We start from the raw sequence: 19390 nt of genomic DNA, 5'->3' as shown, positions 1-19390 counted from the left end.
CCCATGTCTTTTTTTTTTTTTTGCTGTCATTCCTTATGGAATTAATTTATTGTGAAAGGAGCTTTCACATCTGATACATGTTATATCCTGGCTACCATTGTGGGAAACCAAGAACATTATCATGGACCTTGATGGTGATTATGAAGTTGAGTTGACACTTACTCTTGTTAATTTTATAATGCAATAGAATAAACTCCTGCAATATGGGATAGAGAAACTGAACCTAAAACTGGATCCTGTTACTCAAAATGATGTACCTTACTCTTTTTTACTATTTTAGCTTATTTAGCCTACAAGCATGCCTGTTCTGTTCCATAAACTTCCTACACGAGTTGAAGAAACATTAGGGTGAAAATTCTTTTTTTTTTGGTTCTCACCTCCATTTTATTAAAATCATTTTATCATGTTATCACCGTGTCCCCATGTCTTCATGCTGCAGTTGCTGTTTTCCTAATAATGGTCACTGGGCCATTTCTGGCTTGACCTGCGGGCACTTACGCGCGCCCATTTGGGCGCGTCTCCTTGAGCTCGTGTTAGGGGCCGTGTCCCGGGAGGGGGAGTCTGAGCTCAGGGGTCACTGCATCTTTAACTAGGTGTGGCCAGATTATACTTCTGCGCGACTGTGCCGTGCCCCTTGTCACCCGCAGCATACACCTAGCCTTGTGACTGTGGGTCCTCACCACCCCTGAGCTTTGTGGTGCTGTGGCATTTTCCAGTCTGGGAGGTGTGAAGAGGCACCTGGCAGTGGTTTTCATGCTCATCTCCCCCCGAGGAGCAAGTTGCACGACCTCGCAGGCTGGGTGGTGGCCCCTGTCTCCTCCCCGGCATTCTAGGTCCCCAAAGGCCGCATCTCCCAGGCCTCTAAGGCCCTTCCTGTTCACAGTGTTCCCAGAACTCTTTCAGGGCGGTGGAGCACCTTTGGGCCTTTATCACCCTTTCTTCATCTTGGGTTTCGTTAGCCCTTATTTCCTCTTGCACAGTCATTTGTGTACTGGTCTAAAGGGCAGGGACTCTGTTCTGCCCAACTTCATGCCCCCTTAGTAGTGAGTGCAAAGTAAACATTTCATAAATCTTGGTTGATCTGAATCATACTCCTCCCCGCTTATAAATCTTGAGTTTCCTACTGTCTACAGCAGAGACTTGAACCCCTTTAATGTAGAACCTAGGATCTCACATGGGCTCTGGAGCCTACTTCCTTTCCTGCCTCTTCGCCCAGCCTGACCCTGCCTTCTGCCCCAGACACTGGACTCTCTGTCCGTAGCCACGTTCCAGTTCACAAATATCTGGCCTCCCTCCCTGCAGTCTGGATTGCAGGCCGACCCCACCTAAGCTAGCTGCCTGTCAAATTTTTTAGAGAAAATGTAGGGATTCTGAAGCCAGCAGCTTGCTTTATTACTCAGCAGGGCTTTGCCCTAACTCTGTTGTTTGTGTTGGGATAATACACACATTCTTTACCCAGGTGTCCGGAGCCACTGAAGGAATCCTCAGTCCTGACTTCAGCACCTTAGCTTTGAGCCGGGGCCCTGACAGCCGGGCCTACCTCCTCAGAGTCCGAGGCCTGACACACGGAATCCCTCCCACCTCTTCAACTTAATTCAGTTAACGTGATTAGGCACCAGATATGTCCAGGCTCAGTCCAAGGTGCTGGGATACAGGATAAATATCCAGAGCACAGAGGATATTTGGGGAAGGTAGGCAGACACGGTTTCAATACAAAGGAGAATTTGGGATCCAGAAAAGGGGCATCTCGAAACACAAGGAAAGCTCCCTGGAGGAGGTGTCACTTCAGGGCAGCCGCTGCAGAAGGATGAGTAGACGAGTAGATGCATGAGATCAGCTTTGCTTAGGCTTCACATGGGAATAGGCCACACAAGACGTGAGTCACCCATCAGCGAGGGCGGTGCCCTGGCTGCCACCGAGTGGGACGGGGGCCTGGCCCTTGTGGTTTGCAGAGGCCAGCTCTGGGCTGCGAGAGGGTTAGGATCAGGCCCTTTCCCACCAGACTGGACACGCAGGCAGTAAACCGCTGGGAATCTTGGGGGGAACAGGAGCGCAAGCTCTCTGGTTCTGTGTTAGGCTCCTCTTAACCTTGATGTCTCCTGCCCTACGTGGCTTTTTGCTGGCAAAACAAATGGGGATAAAATGTCCCTGGTTTGGGCCTCCCCGGTGGCGCAGCGGTTGAGCGCTGGGTTGCGAAGCTGCCCGCGGCCTCGGCGGCGCCGGTTCGATCCCCGGCTGCTCCCCGGCCACCAGAGGAGGGTCCCACATGGCGCGCAGACCTCTCCTGCCGCCCGCTGCTCCCCTCAGCAGTGTACTTCGGTCCTTCTGCCTGCTCTGCTCCCCGCTCTGGCTCTGGTGAATTCTCTCACCCTCCCGCGCTTCTGACTGTACCCAGTGCATGTATAAACAAAACAAACAAACAAACCAGCAAACAAATAAATAAAGCATGCCTCTATAAAAAAAAAAAAAAAAAAAAAAAAAAAAAATGTCCCTGGTTTGCCTGTAATCCCCCGAGAGGCCCAGTGAGCTCGTCCACACTCCACTTCTGGAGCGACCTCTAGCCGGTTTGGGGGCTCATGAAGCCAATGCCCCGCAGATACCCAAGGAAGACTGTGGTTATGTTTCAGAGGAGTCGAGTAATAAGCAGAGTTTTGGTTGCTTGGGGGGTGGCCAGTGCGCCGCTCCCCAGCGCTGTGCAGGGTCAGCTGCCGTCACCACCTCTTCTCTGAATCACACGTGGAGCGGCCTTTTGTAAAGAGTCCCACTCTGTTTGGATGCGCTTGGTCACGACAGTGTGAGCCTGTCAGCTCCAGCTCTGAGAGTTCTCTGACCTCTTCTGAGAAATTAGTAAAATGGGCACACGTGACGCAATGGCAATTAGGTTAATTTCTCATCTATTTCTCTACATGGTAGTTGGCTAGTGTCTTTCAATAATGATGGTGCATCCTATCCTGATTTTAGAAGTATTAGACTGTAAAAAGCTTGGGATTCAAGCTTTAAAAATGCTACTGGGGAATTAATGAAGAAGTGATTGAATTTTGCTGGGTGAGGAAGTGACATTTGAATCTAGTCTGGAAAGTTGAGTAAGAGTTTCCCAGGCAGATAAAGGGCTAAAAGGTGTGAAAGGTCAAGAGAACCCTCCAGGGTGGTGCTTATCTGAAGCAATCCTGTTAACATTGCTTCACTTCCAGGAGTCGATAAATTCCTTGAGGCAATTCTGCCTCTCTAAATGACCACTTAGCTGCTTATTTTGCCATTTAATTTTTTTTAAACTATTGGTGCTTCATTTTTTTAAATATTTGTTTATTTGTGCATACAAGAATGGGGGTACAGGCCAGAGGTGTGGGGGATGAACGGATTCACCAAAGAAAGAGTGGGGAGCAGAACAGGTGGATTTTGACTGAAACCCACTGCTGAGGGGAGCAGCGGGGAGACAGGAGAGGTCTGCTGCCATCATCGTTTATATTCATGGATCTGCTGTCAGTTGGTTTCATTTTATGTCGTTTTTCTGAAAGTCACAGTTTTAAAAAACTTGTCCATGATGTTAAGTGAGGACTTAGTGGACTGACTGTTGTTTCCCTACCCAGACTCCCATCAAGGAAATAACCGGCGGCTCTGTTCCCACCTCCCCGCGCCTCCCCCCCTCCGCCCCCCCACTGGCCATATGTCCTGCCGGAAGTTAACTGAAGTAAAGGGCTGCTGTTTGATTGAAGGGAGCCCTCCTTGGGGCTCAGAGGATGCCCATGGTGGAAAGGTGAGGGGGGCTAATGATAGGTCTCTGGATTATGGAACCGAGCAACTGACATTATCCTCAATGGAGCTGATGGTGCTACGGTGCCTTAAAGGCAGACCACGGCAAGCTAGATAGAAACCAGAACCGTGAGGGAGCAGAAAAAATTAGAACAGAGGAAGCTGGTTGTCAGGGGCGGCAGAGGACAGCAACCTACTCCAGAGTAGTTGCCTGAGGGTCGAGCCTTGCCTCAGGCTTCCTCCAGTCCTGGATGATCTGGCTCCTGTTCTGGTCCATGTATATCTTTCATGAACATGCCTCCCTCTGGCCTTTTTTCCTGCAGAGAGAAAACTCTGTTTGGGTAGCCAGCGAAGCCTGAGCAGGCCCGTAAGCCCTCACCGTGAAGGCCATCGACCACCATCACTGACTGCAAGCCTGGTGATAAACATTTGCATATTGCCATGGAGCACCTCCGTCATGCATTTTTGCAGGTTAGAAATAATTTCATTAGAGACATTGCAAGACATAGAATCCCTGGGTTGAAGGATCTCAGTGTAGGGCCAGAAGGAACTGCAGAAAGATTGTATCACTTCGTAGCTCCCAGGGCAGGAGGGGTTGGTTTCCACCCTGTGACAAATGGCATGGAGGAACAAAATAAGATGTTGCTATCAGATGGCCAAGAAGCGAAAGTGGTCAGTTTGATCTGGACATGCATTTTCTGAAGCTTGTGTTTATTGTTCATGTCGACTTTGTCATTAGCCAGACCTGAATTCGACTTCCAGCTCTGACTCTTGCTATGCCGCTACAGTTGAATTAGGTACTTAGTTCTCCATTTTCTCCTCTGTAAATTGGAGATAGTCACAGTTCTTACTTTGTAGAAGTCTTATGATGCTCAGATGAGAAAATAAATATAAAACACTTACTCTGATGCAGCCTCAATACATTGCAGTTATTACAGTTATGAAGGGTGACAATCTGTGTCCATCAGGTAAAGCTGTGTGAGACATTTGATACCCAATGGGATATTGACTGGAATACCTGCTAGAATTGTGTGGTCACGGGCCTCCCCGGTGGTGCAGCAGGTTGAACCCAGTGCTGTGAAGCTGTCTGCAGCCTCCACAGTGCCGGTTCGATTCCTGGCCGGCCAGGGAGCAACCCACATGGCGAGCAGACCTCTCCTGTCTCGCCTGCTGCTCCCCTCAGCAGTGCTTTCGGTCCATCTGCCTGTTCTGCTCCCTGCTCTGTCTCTGGTGAATCCTCTCACCCTCCCGCGACTCTGGCCTGTACCCCAGCTCTTGTATTAAAAAAAAAAAAATTGTGTGGTCACGGGAATAAGAAACCATGCAAGAGCCCATTAGGCTCACAGCCTTTATCAATGCAGAGAATACATTACATATTTAGATTTTATCCATTACAAAAAATCTTAAGAATTAAAACTAGTGCCTCCCCTGGTGGCACAGAAGTTGAGCGCTGGGCTGCGAGGCTGCCTGCAGCCTCTGCAGTGCCAGTTCGTTCCCCGGCTGCTGGAGAGGGTCCCCCCCCAAAAAAAAAGAATTAAAATTAAAAACATGTGGGCCTGGGGCCTCCCTGGTGGCCCAAGGAGTTGGGACGCAGCCTATGAGGCTATCCGCAGCCACTGCAACACGAGTTCAATCCCTGGCCGGCCAGGGAGCTACGCACATGGCGCAGCAGACCTCTCCTGTCTCCCCGCTGCTCCCCTCAGCAGTGCATTTCAGTCAGTCTGCCTGTTCTGTTCCCCACTCTGTCTCTGGTGAATCCTCTCACCCTCTGCCACCTCTGGCCTGTGCCTCAGCTCTTGTATGCATGGATAAATAAATCTTAAAAACAAAACAAAACAAAACAAAACAAAACAAAACAAAACAAAACATGTGGGCCCCTCTGATGGTGCAGGAGTTAAAGTCTCAGCACTATCAAGCCATTGCCAGCCACTATGGCATGAATTTGATCGCCAGCCATGGAGCTGACCACATGGCACAGCAGTCCTCTCCTGTCTCCCTGCTGCTCCCCTCAGCAGTGGATTTCAGTAAATCTGCCCATTCTGCTCCTCACTCTGGTGAATCTTCTCACCCCTTCACCTCTGGCCTACACCCCAGTTCTTGTATGCATGAATAAATGAAAAGAAATCTTTAAAAAAATTAAAAACATGTATCTATCTGAAAAGTCAAGAAATATAAAATCAAATCAAAGGTAAATTGGGTAGAACTTAGATATCTAAGAGTAGTCAGAGGCTAAGGTCATGATTTTTTTTTTAAAGATTTATTTATTTATGCATACAAGAACTGAAGCCAGAGGTGTAGGCCAGAGGTTCAGGGGGATGGGGGGTAGTTAAGAGGACTCACCAGAGACAGAGTGGGGAGCAGAACAGGTGGATCTACTGAAATCCACTGCTGAGGGGAGCAGCGGGAGACAGGAGAGGTCTGCTGCGCCATGTAGGTCAGCTCCCTGGCTGGGGATCTAACTCGTGCTGCAGTGGCTGTGGATAGCTTCATAGTGCTGAGACTTAACCCTTTGTGCCACCAGGGAGGCCCCCAACTCAGAGAAGTTTTACAATTATATATAGGAAGACTCCATGAGGTAAAACTAATAGGAGACTATGTGGGTTAAAAAAATTTGTACATTGTTAACATTTTGTGCACTTGCAATATTTCAGAAAAATTGGCTTATTAGAGTGACAGCCTTATAACTCTTATTTTAAATGTATTGTTGAGTAGTTTTTTGTTTTTTGTTTTTTTTTTTATGGGACCCTCACCGGTGGCTGGGGAATGAACCGGCGCTGCAGAGGCTGCGGACAGCCTCGCAGCCCAGTGCTCAACTGCTGCGCCACCAGGGGAGGCCCATGGTTGAGTAGTTTTTTTAATTAATTAATTTTTTTTTTATTTTTAAAGATTTATTTATTTATGCATACAAGAGCTGGGTACAGGCAGAGATGCAGGGGGTGAGAGGATTCACCAGAGACAGAGTGGGAACAGAACAGGCAGACTGACTGAAATACACTGCTGAGGGGAGCAGCTGACCAGTCAGGAAAGGTCTGCTGCGCCATGTGAGTTTCTCCCTGGCTGGCTGGGGATTGAACTCATGTTGCAGAGGCCGCGGATTGCTTCATAGTACATTGCTCCCTTGCGCCACCAGGGAGGCCCATTGTTGAGTTTTAATTTAAATTTTGACTTTAAATCTTACTGTTTACAGGTGGAACTGTAAGAAACTTCAGATTCTTTATATTTGTAAATATTTTGATTGATAAGGATTACTAAGCCTTGAAAAGATTGTTGGTTAGATGATTAATAATTTAAAAAAGAAAAGTTAGGGCCTCCCAGGTGGTGCAGTGGGTTGAGCACAGCGCTGTGAAGCTGTTGGCAGCCTCCGCAGCACAGGTTCGGTCCCCGGCCAGCCAAGGAGCTACCCACATGGCGCAGCAGACCTCTCCTGCCTTGCCCGCTGCTCCCCTCAGCAGTGTACTTCAGTCAGTCTGCCCGTTCTGCTCCCCGCTCTGTGTCTGGTGACTCCTCTCACCCCCTGCATCTCTGGCCTGTACCCCAGCTCTTGTGTGCATAAATAGTGAATCTTAGAAAAAAGTTTTTAAAAAGTTACATCAGTCAGACTTTTCTTGAATACATCATCCCACTCCACTGCTCTGAAAAAAATTAAATGGAAAGCCTAGTATGTCAGGATCATACACACAGCTTTAAATATCTGAAAACGGCGAATTAACGAAGGTTTTGAAAGGGACCAAAAACCAGGTTCTGAAAAGGGCTGGTCAAATTTGCCAGGCTCGGCACCTGCAGCTCCGTCGGCCGGGCCCGGTGAGGGTGCTCGGCCCCGCGGGTTTCCTGGGTTCCCTGGAGCATTTTGCAGGGAGCGAGAACGCCGCAAACGGCGGAGGAACGCGCGCCTGGCCGGGCGCGCGGCCCGCTCCCGGGGCGGCGGGAAGGGACGCCCGAACGGGGACCCACGCGGCTACGCTCGGCGGCGACCGCGCAGCCGGGGGGGGGCGCCGGACGAGGCGAGGCGCGGCCACCCCGCGGGCGCCGGGGCTCGGAGCGGGGGACGCGCCGCGGCCTGCGGGCGACCGCGCGGCGGCGCGGGGCGCCCAGGGGCGCGGGGGGAGGCCCCGGGCGGCTTCGGGAGGGCGCGGCTTCCCGTCGGCCGCGCCGGCCAGCGTCTGAGGGGAGGGCGGGGCGGCGCCCCCTGGCGGCGCCCCTGGCGGCGCCCCCGCTGCCGGCCCCCGCCGCCCCCCGCCGGCCTCGAGGACGCCGCGGGGCGGGGCGGGCGGGGCGGGCAGCGGCGGCCCCGCCCACTCCCGGCACTCGGCGGGCGGGCCGGGCTGTGCGGGGCCTGCGCCGGGCCCGCCCCTGCCGGCGAGCCGCGCCCTGGGCGCGGCTGGCGGGGGCCTCGCTCCGGCAGCGCGCGCCTCCGCGTCCGTCCTGTCGTTTCCTCCTGCCGTCTGCCTCGTACCCGGTTCTTCTCCTGGTTCCTCAGCCGAGCCCGGCGCGGCCGCCATGTCCGCCAGCGACGAGGTTGACGGGCTGGGCGGCCGGGCGTGGCCCGGCCGCACACTATGGCTGTGAGTGCGGGCCGCGGCGGGCGGCGTCGGGCGGAGCCGGGCCGCGCGGCTCGGGCCGCGGGGCGGGGGGCCGGGGGCTCGGGGGCGGGGGGCTGAGGGTGTGCGGGGCGGCGGGGGCCTGAGGGCTCTGGGGCGGGGGCTGAGGGGGCGGGCGGGGCGCGGGGCGGCGGGGCGCCGGGGCTCGGGGGCGGGGGCTGAGGGCCTCGGCGGGGCCTGAGGGGCTCGGGGGCGGGGCTGAGGGGCGCGGGGCGGCGGGGGGCGGGGGCGGGGGGCGGAGGCTGAGGGGCTCGGGCCGGGGGGCGCGGGGCGCCGGCGGGCGGGCGGGCATGCAGGGCCGGGCTGAGGTGGCCAGCGCGGCGGCGCGCGGCGGGCGCGGCGCCCCGGTCCAGACCCGCCCGCCCGCCGAGCCGCCGCCGCCTCCCCCCGCCGCCGCGTCCAGGCGTCCCGGGCGCCCCCTCGGTGCCGCGGCCCCGGCCCGGCCCGGCCTCCGCCCTGCGCTGCCCCCGGAGCGGGGCTCGGGCCCGCTCCCGCCGCTGCCCGCCTCTGCGGGCTCGGGCTCCCCAGGGGCCGGGGCAGGTGCGCGCCCGCGGCGGGGCTCCCCGGGCCGGCGGGGCGGGGCGGGGCGCCCGCCCGCGCGGGGAGGAGCAGGAGGAGGTTTCGAGGGGTGCGGGCGCGGCGGGCAGGGGCAGGGTGGCATGGAGAGTGGGGGAAGGGCAGGGAGAGGGAGCAGGGTTGCCGCCCCGCCTGGCCCAGCTGGTCCAGGCCGTGGACGCCAGGGGTCTGGAATTCCTCCGCCGCCCGGTGCCCGCGAGAGGAGGCCGACTGCCCCGGCGAGCGCGGCGGCCGCCCGGGCAGACCCAGACTTCCCGGTTCGGAATCCAGGCTCCAGCGCTCAGTGGACTTGGGGCTCACGCTCCCCCAGCCTCAGTTTCCCCATCCGAGAACCGGCAGCGATAGTCACAGGATGGACGAGGCGCTGCGGGGAGAAAGTGCGTGTACAGTGCTGCGCTGTCCCCCGCTTCGTTCTCGGCTTGCCTGGGTTAGCAATAACAGGGCCACAGCCTGATGAGATCGGGGTTTATGGGGCAAATCTGGGCCAAAATCTCAAGTCAGCATTTTTCAAGGCACCCTAAAATGTAGTACTTATTCATGTCATACTGTTAGAGGGCAGGGAGAGGGGCAGCCCAAACCCCGCAAACCTGCCTACTCTAAGTGGGTTCTGCCATCCGCCGCATCCACACAAAACATAGGAGACTTTAATGAAAAGGAACTTTAATACAATTAGGAAACAACACAGGAAAGGCAGAGAATCTAGTTTCTAAATCCAGCACCCAGAGTGACCCGTCCCCTCGTGGGTAAAACTCCATCCATATGGGATCGGCCCAGAGCAAGGCCCCAAAGCCTGCCACAAGCCTAAAGCATCTTCCAGCGGGGACCCACAGAAAAGGGTCAGAAACCACCAGGCAGGTCCGGAAGGAAAAGAACAAAATCAAAATCAAGATACAAGCTGCCATGGTCCCCTCCCCATGGGTCTCACCTGAATCTGTGTCACCCCATCCACGACCAAAAGACATGTCTCTCCCCATGTCTCTCGGCTCCATGTGCCTCCTCCAGGTCTCCTTCTGGCTCCATCCTGCTTCCTTCCATCCTCAGTCTCCTTTGCAGCAGCTTCTCTCTCTGCTCAGCTCCACCCTCCTTTTGCGTGGGGCAGGGAACCTGGAACCTTCCCCTTTCCTGGGGATCCCCCTGTTAAAATACTTAAAAAAAAAAAGTTAAGAGGAATGCAGTTGAAAGCCCATAACTCTTCCCGGAAAGCCATTGGAGCACCCTGGCCCTCCTCACACCTGCAGGTCACCCCCACTCGGCTGACCCGTAGGAATGCACTGCCGTGGCATTCTTGCAGCCCTCAGGAAGGGTGCAGATTCTGGTGTTCAATACATTCTCTCTCGCCTGTTTCAGCCGTCCTGGATAACGAGAGGCTCACCGCGGAGGAGATGGATGAGAGGCGGCGGCAGAACGTGGCTTATGAGTACCTTTGTCATTTGGAGGAAGCCAAGAGGTAATGGCTGGCTGGAGAGCAGGTTGGGGGAGAGGAGCCGCGGGGCTGAGCCACACAGGCTCTCTGAGCATGCTGTGGGCGTGACTGTGGGAGGCTCGTTGGAAGGAGCAAGTGCAGAGACTGTGTCTCCTCAGGGAGCAAGTTGCCTTGATGGCCGTTTACTGTGAAACGTCTGAAGGGCATTTATGTATATCGAAAGATGCCCAGGTTTGTGTTGTTCAGCTTCATGCCCAGCGGTGCGTGGCGTGGTGACTACCCGTTGTAGGGGAGAAATAGTCGTGTAGGGTTTTGGGCCTTGGCCTCAATACTTCACGGATTCTTTGGTGGTTTTGAAGTGGGTCCCTTCTTCCACTTGGCATTATTCAGACAGTTCACCAGAGGCAGTGCCTCTGCATGCTTTGTGGGATGGTTGTACAACTGCTGTCATCTTTTTCAGAAGCTCCTAGACCTTGTGGTCTCAGGGTGTCCATTTTCTGCATGCAGTTCCTTTCTTTTGTTCTGTGCTTGTGTCCTTTGCTGGGTCCAGGGCTGCTAGATGTATTATTACAGGTCACGTATCCTGTATGTGAGCTCGGGTGCAGAGAGCACCAAGGGGTGATCATCAAAGTCTACAGGGAACAAGGTGATTCAAAGAGTAGTAAAAAACAAATGTTTTGTAATTTTGAAAATCTTAAAATGCTGCAGGAAAGGAGAGAGTGTGACCCAACAAACATTCCCACATTCTGGAACTAACCAAAGGTGGCCCTCACGGCCTCCCTTTTCCTCTTCACGGCACACTGCTGGAGTGCCCTCTGTCCCTTTCTGGCCCTGGCCTTCTCCCTGCCCACAGCTACCACTGATTAACATTTGGTGTCTCTTCCTCAATCAGTCTGCTTTTAAAGTCTTTCCTGGAGACTGGGGAGGTGCTTGGGGGATTATCAGCGATTTAGGTGGGGAGAATGATAATAGCACTTATCTTTCTAAATAGAAGGTTAGGCAGCAGGAGGTGAATCTGTTATTAAAAAGAGTTGCTTCTCATACAAAGTTTCTAAGGGCCTGTGAACAAAAATAAGCCCACTGCTATTTAAACTGTGGGAAGTCAGAGATTGAAGGCTGTGCCTCGCCAGAGGCCAGCGAGTGTTTTGTGAGGTGACCTGGAGCTGAGAGGCGCCTTCCTTTCCCCACCAAAGCACTGCTGCTTTTGTTTGACTGCTGGGCTTCCCCTGTAGAATCCCTTCTTTTTTAAAAATTCCTGTCTTTACAGAGGTATCTGGGCTAACACGCTCTTGCCACGCCCCATCTAGTTCATCCATCTCACTTTAGTGAGAAAACTGAGGACCGAGTTTTCATGATCTCCTGGTAGTTGTCTTGATCAAAGACTGGTTTTCATTTTATACAGAGGTTCTTAGCCAGGCATGTACACTAGAGTCACCTGGGGAGCCTTCCCCCAGAGATTCTGGTTCAGTAGTTCTGGGTCAGAAGGTCCTGACACTTGTGTATTTTATTTTATTTATTTTTGAAGATTTATTTATTTATGCATACAAGAACTGGGGTATAGGCTAGAGGTGCCGAGGGGTGAGAGGATTCACCAGAGACAGAGCGGGGAACAGAACAGGCAGACTGATGAAATACACTGCTGAGGGGAGCAGTGGGCAAGACAGGAGAGGTCTGCTGCATCATGTGGGCAGCTCCCTGCCTGTCCCGGGATCAAACTCCTGCTGCAGAGGCTGCGGATAGCTTCACAGTGTTGTGCTTAACCCCTTGTGCCACCAAGGAAGCCCCAGATAATGTGGTTTAATTCAACATTCTTTTGTTATAGTATTGATGAGAAAAAGCAATCCTGGCCAGTGTCGAGCAAAATGACATTTTCAGAAGACCTGACTTCACTGTACATCATTCTGTTTAAAGTCTCCATTTCCAAGAACCTATCGACATTAAGTGAGGACTTACTTCCTTATTCTCTAGATGTTCTTTTCTGTCAGGTGTTTTTTCCAGCTAAGAAAAGTAACTCTTTTCCTTTAAAACCTACCCAGTGGGCCATGATCCTGAGATTTTTAGTTGGGTGCTTTTGCATACTAGGAAGTGACTGAGGTGGTGAGACATTGGTGACAGTATTTTTTTTTTTTAAAGATATATTTAATTATGCATATCAGAACTGGGGTCCAGGCAAGAGGTGCGGGGTGGGGTGTGTGTGAGAAGATCACCAGAGACAAAAGTGGGGAGCAGAATGGGCGGATCTACTGAAATACACTGCTGAGAGGAGCAGCAGGGAGGTCTACTGTGCCATATGGGTCAGCTCCCTGGCTGGGGATGGAACTCATGCTGCAGTGGCTGCCAAAAGCTTCATAGTGCTGAAACTTAACGCCTTGCGCCACCAGGGAGGCCCAGGTGACAGTATTTTTACGTGTTGCTCTACAAAGGAGGGCATAGTCATGGCATATTTCCCTGGTACACTCTGTCCATTGGCCTGGCCACATGGAAATGTGCCTAGTTTTATGGAGACAGTCATATAAAATCTGGATGCAGTGATTAATTTTTTCTTAGAGTTTACATGAGAAAATCAACTTTGGGAGCACTTATTTAGACTTCCCAGCTAGACAAGGCGAGGAAGAGAAGCCTGGGAATGTCACTGAGAAAAGACAGGGTTCCCTACCTGCCACTTATTGTGCCTGCTGCCACCCCTAAACTGCACATGTCCTGCAGACAAGTCCATGTTCTCCTGTATAAGCTAGGACTCCAGCTCCTCGGATTCCTTGTTCTCATCAATACATAGCAAAAGAATGTTGAATTAAACCACATTATCTGGGGCTTCCTTGGTGTCTCCTTCCCTGGTGAGCTGTACCTGTGTGCTGGGGCCCCTCACCCCCAGTAGCACAAACCCAGTTTGGCTTCTTGAATTGAGCCCATCCTGTTTCCTTCGTAGCCTCCACCCCTTCCAAGCTCGAGGAGCCCCACGGTCTGGAATTTACACCAGCTTGAAGGTTAGGAAGAAAGATCAGAGATCCAAGGGAGAAAAGGTTCCCTTCTTTACTTCTATTTATAATCCTGCTCCTGCCCCAAAAACTCCACCTACAGTACAGTGGCCCCTTTGTGCTCCCCAGGGCCTCCACTTGCTCCTGCGCCTGTGGTAGGGTTTTCCCAGCAAAGAGGAGTGTCTAGGGAGGGTGAATTTGAATGTGTGAGTGTGAGAGTGTGGAGACAAATGAGCATTGCATAAAGGGTGTGGGTGTGTGTTTCCAAGGAGGGTAAGGACTGATTCCATAGCGTGTGCCCTGGGAGTAGCTGGAAAGCAGAAAATACAGAGATTCGGCTTTTCTTTGTCTTTAGAGAAAAACTTCACCTAGGAAATTAGGTATTATTGCTACTAATAATACATCTAAGGATTTTTTTTTTTTTTCAGGTCTTTTTGCTGAGGGCAACAGAACAGATCAAGGACTTTTTACTTTTTATTTATTTATTTTTTAAGATTTATTTATTTATACAAGCACTGGGTACAGTCAGAAGCGCGGGAGGTGAGAGAATTCACCAGAGCCAGAGCAGGGAGCAGAGTAGGCAGAAGGAAACACACTGCTGAGGGGAGCAGCGGGTGGCAGGAGAGGTCTGCGCGCCATGTGGGACCCTCCTCCGGTGGCGGGGAGCAGCCGGGGATGAACCGGCGCCGCAGAGGCCGCGGGCAGCTTCGCAACCCAGCGCTCAACCACTGCGCCACCGTGGAGGCCCTATTTATTTATTTTTTAAAAGATTTATTTATTTATGCATACAAGCACCAGGGTACAGGCCACATGTGCGGGAGGGTGAGAGGATTCACCAGAGACAGAGCGGGGAGCAGAACAGGCAGATCTACTGAAATACACTGCTGAGGGGAGCAGTGGGCGAGACAGGAGAGGTCTGCCACACTATGTGGGAATCTCCCCAGCCGGCTGGGAATTGAACCTTCGCTGCAGAGGCTGCAGACAGCTTCAGAGCGCTGCGCTCAACCCGCTGCGCCACCAGGGAGGCCTAAGGGTTTCTTTTGTAGGAGGTGGCCTGGAGCTCTTCGTTTAGATGAGAAAATTAGTTAAATCACTTCATGGAACCCAGGGTGATTGAGCGACCACACAGAGTTACCAGGTGGCGTGTTGGGACATGAGCTGGACACACCCATGTGTGCGCATGTCAAGGGGAGGACAGGCTGGATTTACTCATAATTTAAAATGGGATATAGTGGCAGAGGTGGAAACCTCCGCTCTCTCTCCTGAAACTTACCTTAGTGCACCTGCCTTGGACAGACTTATGGTGAGAGGTGGGTTGTGTGTAAAAGTGAATTTGTTCAAGTGGTTCAGAGCTGTCAAAGAGGCTTTTTCACATGGCAACAGTGTGACAAAGGAGGATCATCCCAGTGTGGCTACCAAAAGCCCAGTGATAGGCCCTGTAGCTGAGACACTGAGCAGAAGTTATTGTTAAGAAATGTGGAGAGTAGGGGGCCTCCCTGATGGTGCAAGGGGTTAAGCACAGCACTGTGGAACTATCCATAGCCTCTGCAGCATGAGTTTGATCCCTGGCCAGGGAGCTACCCACATGGCGCAGCAGACCTCTCCTGTCTCCCCGCGGCTCCCCTCAGCAGTGGATTTCAGTCCATCTGCCTGTTCTGTTCCCCACTCTCTCTGGTGAATCCTCTCACCCCTTGCACCTCTGGCCTACACCCCAGCTCTTGTATGAATAAATAAATAAATCTTTAAAAAGAAAAAGAACTGTGGAGAGTGGGCCTGGTCATAGTAGGCGGTCAGCTGGCCAGTCGCTGTGCTTATTACTATGAAAAGTTATGACTGGAGTCGCAGAGTACTCCTAGTTGAGGAGACCAGAACTTTAAAATGTCTGAGAAAAATATTGACTGTTGAGCTCTGTGAAGTGAAAAGAATGAGAACTTTCAGTTTTGGCAGGTGTCGGTACTGATTCTGGTTTCGCAAGTTGCTTCGCCTCAGGGAGTGAGCCTAAATTTGTCCTGCGCTCAGCGGTGATACGGGGCATCTTCTCAGGCTGCTGTGAGGACTCGGGGCCTGGCACAGGGCCTGCGACACATGGCGCTCCGTCAGGGTGTTCTGTGTCCCGGGCTGTGGGAAAAGCAGACTCACATGAAGATGTTGAGGTATGAACCCAACTTTCTGGGGAATTTTATGGGTCCTAAAATTGGTAGCGTTAGTTTTTCATTTCAGATTTAAGCTCTTGTCTGGAAGGAAATACCAGAAACAGGATGCCCCTGGGGAGCGTAAGAGGGTGGAGGCCTGAGAAGACCTTTCCTTTTTATTTAATGCCTCTGTCTGTTTAACCTGCCTTTTACAATGGTCTTGAGTTTTATAGTAAAGCGAAAAGGAAAGGTTAAGAAAAAACTGCATACTTTTTAGATAGTTTGACCACAACTTCAGGTTTTTATATTGTATTGTCTTCTAGTCCTATGTTGTCAGTGGTACGTCATGGCCATAATTTATTTAGGCTTATTCCAGTTTAATGTCATATTGCTTTGATTGCTGGAGATATTAAAGTTTCCCATCTGCTCATTTACCAGTATTATTGTATTATGAAAGTGGCTGGTGACATTCGTTTATCTTCTAGATAGTGATCATTAGTTTTCATAATATGGACGTCAGCCTTCTGTCTTACTTGCTACAAATGTTTTCCCTTGATTTTCCATTTTTATTTCTTATTTTCACTGTTCATAAGTTTAAAATTTTATGGCGCCTAAGTGTTCATCTGTTTGTAATTTCTTTTATCAATTTAATGTCTAGATAGTTTAATTTTTCTAAAGACTTGCTAAAAGTTGAAGTTTTATATTCTATGATTTCATTGTTGAAAAGAATCTAAATCTCATGGTGTTTCTAAAGTCTGGTATTCAGAAAACTTTTTTTTTTTTTTTTACTACCATTAGCAGTTGCTGTCTACTTTGTCAAATATTAAATTGCAGTTCTAGTTCTAGACTATTCTGCCATGGGAACTGGATTTCATTTTTCTTGAGAAATTGTTTTTTTTTTTTTTAAGATTTATTTATTTATGCATACAAGAACTGGGGTACAGGCCAGAGGTGTGTGTGTGGGGGTGAGAGGATTCACCAAAGACAGAGTGGGGAGCAGGACAGGCAGATTGACCGAAACAGAGCAGCAGGTGAGTCAGGAGAGGTCTGCTGCGCCATGTGGGTAGCTCCCTGGCAGGGTAGCTCCCTGGTGGGTAGCTTATGCTGCAGTGGCTGCAGGTAGCTTCATAGGTTGTGTCTTAACCCCTTGAGCCACCAGGGAGGCCTTTTTTTTTTTTTTTTTTTTTTTTTAAGATTTATGTATGCATCCAAGAACTGGTATAGGCCAGAGGTATGGAGGTGGGGCTGATAGGATTCACCAGAGAAAGAGTGGGGAGCAGAACATGCACATCTAACACTGCTGAGGGGAGCAGTGGGAGACAGGAGAGGTCTACTGCCCCATGTGGGTCAGCTCCCTGGCCAGGGATGGAGCTCGTGCTGTTGTGGCTGTGGATGGCTTTACAGAGCTGAGACTTAACCACTTGTGCCACTAGGGAGGCCCCTATTTTCTTGTACTTTTTATTGAGAAATAGCATCTAAAGTTAGCTTGATTTTAGGTCCATGAAAAATCACTTTTTCGTGATTTGAAGATTGTGGAATTCTTATTTCTTGATGTTTAAACATTTCCTCAAGTTACAGGTTAGAGTTGGTGGTGGTTTAGTGATTGTACCTGTAATGGCGAGACACTTCTTAATTTATAATACCTTTTCTGTTAGTTTATTTTATCTGTAGAAAATTGTCTGTTATACCTTTAATGATTAGTTCTGTCTTGTGTATGTGTGTGTAGGGTGCCTATTGCCAGATGAGATCATCAGTGCTTTATGGTTTTTCTTCATTTTGTTTGTTTAGGTTACCTTACACTGCACATCTTACTGCATCTTCTGTACCACTGACTTGATTTTCTACTATCTTGATTTTTCTCTTTTTTTAAAAAAAAAGATTTATTTATGCCTACAAGAGCTGGACAGGCCAGAGGTGCGGGGGATGGGGTGTGAGAGGACTCAGCAGAGACAGAGTGGGGAGCACAGCAGGCGGATGTACTGAAATCCACTGCTGAGGGGAGCAGCGGGGAGCTAGGAGAGGTCTGCTGTGCTGTGTGGTAGCTCCCTGGCTGGCTGGGGAAACAAACTAGTGCTGCGGTGGCTGGCTGTGGCTGGATAGTGCCGTCTCTAACCCCTGTGCCACCACGGAGGCCCTTGATTTTGCTTCTGTTAATGGTTGCTTTTTCCTATTGCAATTTTAATTTTAGAATATTAACTTCTTTTCCTCTCAATCCTTGTTAATAGATTAAATGGTCTCTGCGGAGTTCATAAGAATAGTGTGACAAATAGCCTAAAGAATTGGGCTAAAAAACTTAAATTGCCTTAATTTTCGTAAGTGTTGGAGTGAGTATAACCACAGGAAAGCAGCGTTACTGGCTGGCTGACTGCCCACCAGTCAATGTTGGGCAAATGATTGGGACTATTTTGCTCATTAGTTTTACCTAACCTGGCCAATATTTCTTTTGGTCTTGGAGGTCAGAGCAACAATTGTGTTTATATATTTTAATGCCCCCAATGAAGAAATAAAAATTATTTGAGGGCCTGTGTGCACCTGTTCTAGGAATTTAATTTTCTTGCCATGCAGCTGACCTGCTTCTGATTTCTGCATAGCTCCTTCTGTTACAGGGCAGGGTGCCAAACTGTGACAGGGCAGCCCCGATATAAAACAGGTGGCCTGGCTGGGGGTCCTCACCCGCGCGCTTAAAAGGGACTTAATACTCCACTGCGGGCACACACAAAAGGTTAATAAAAGGTTTATTCACCAGGGAAGGGGAAAAGAGGAAAATGTACAACTCAGGGAGAAAAAAGGGAGATGAAGTCTTAAATGCATCCTACCCCTCTCCCCCGACCTGGAATCCCCAACGGCACTCTGAGAGCTGGCGGTGAGCCAAGAGCTGTGGAGCCACGAGGAGCCCCCCCCAAGGCCCACGTGTCTGCTTTTTGTACCAAACCTGGCTGCTTAACTCCACCCTCAGGTCCCAGCAGCCTTCCCTTTGGTGGTGACGGGATTTGTCTTTCCCAGTGTCTTGATGACTTTGGTCTGGCGTGGGGGTGGGGGTGGGGTCCACAAAGCCCATGTGGAATTAGCTCAGGACATCCTCTCCCCCTAACAATTCTGCCTCACAGGTTAGAGATATGGGGATACCTGTTAGTAGCAGGACCTATGCTATTTGGTGGACTCTTGTTTCTCCTAACTGGAGCTGCTTAATAAACCCCTTCACAGGAAGTATTTGTGCAAGAAAGTGCGGCTAGGCTAAGTGAGACCATCCGGAAGTGATTCATCTGAACAGGAGCTGTTTGTTTAATTCCGCATTTCGTTGCCTAGAAACGGTGGCTTTGAGCAGGCTGAGGGAAAATACACTTGAATGCAAACCTGGTCAGATCAGCGCCTCGATGCCTGGTCAGATCAGAGCCTCGATGCCTGGAAGGGCTCCTGTGCTTTGATAGTGTGCGCTTCAAAGATTCTTAAACATAAATCTGTTAATGGTTTATATTGAAGAAAATGCTTACTTGGTTATGTTTAAATGTTGTTTAAACAGATTTTCCTTATAATTGTATGCTAGAATAATTTGTTATTTTTTAGCAAGGCTTTTTATAGAAACCTCAATCGTTAAGATACCTTTACGTGCTAAAAGGGGTTAAACACAAAGCAAAACACCAACCCAGCAATTTGCAAGGACATCAAATATGAAATATTTCCTGTGTGTCCCGAGGTCAGGTCCCCTCCTCCCTGGCCCCTCATCTTCAGCACCACGTGCCAGTACTTACCGAGTGGGCACCCTCTAATTCGTGATTCTCAAGTCCTGTGAGGTGTTTGTTCTTATCTACATTTAACAAAAGAAAGCAAAACTCCTAGGCTGATCCGCCTGTGGACTAAGTGGCAGATCTAGGTTTCAGGTTTGGCGAGGACTCAAACCCTGCTCTTACCCACCGGGCTGGTCTGCAACTGTTGTCC

The 19390-nt window shown here is 50.8% G+C and overlaps 1 protein-coding gene across 2 annotated transcripts in view; it reads left to right on the top strand.

The window, feature by feature from the left end:
* The first annotated feature begins 4183 nt into the window (after positions 1-4183).
* The window catches only part of IQGAP1 (IQ motif containing GTPase activating protein 1), an 82902-nt gene continuing 67695 nt past the window's right edge, over positions 4184-19390 (top strand). The window contains exons 1-2 of one of the 2 annotated variants that reach the window (XM_037509925.2): positions 4184-4221; positions 10272-10371. In XM_037509925.2, the coding sequence (XP_037365822.1) occupies positions 10307-10371 (65 nt within the window). In that variant the 5' untranslated portion in view covers positions 4184-4221; positions 10272-10306. Of the gene's footprint in view, positions 4222-8186; positions 8313-10271; positions 10372-19390 lie in introns of those variants that run through there. The other variant, XM_037509924.2, reaches the window with a different exon arrangement.

This window comes from Talpa occidentalis, unplaced genomic scaffold, assembly GCF_014898055.3.
Source record: "Talpa occidentalis isolate TD23 unplaced genomic scaffold, MPIMG_talOcc4v2.1 talOcc4.14, whole genome shotgun sequence".
Lineage (NCBI taxonomy): Eukaryota > Metazoa > Chordata > Mammalia > Eulipotyphla > Talpidae > Talpa > Talpa occidentalis.
Note: the sequence above shows the minus strand (reverse complement) of the source record. Positions and strands in the feature narration are given on the sequence as shown.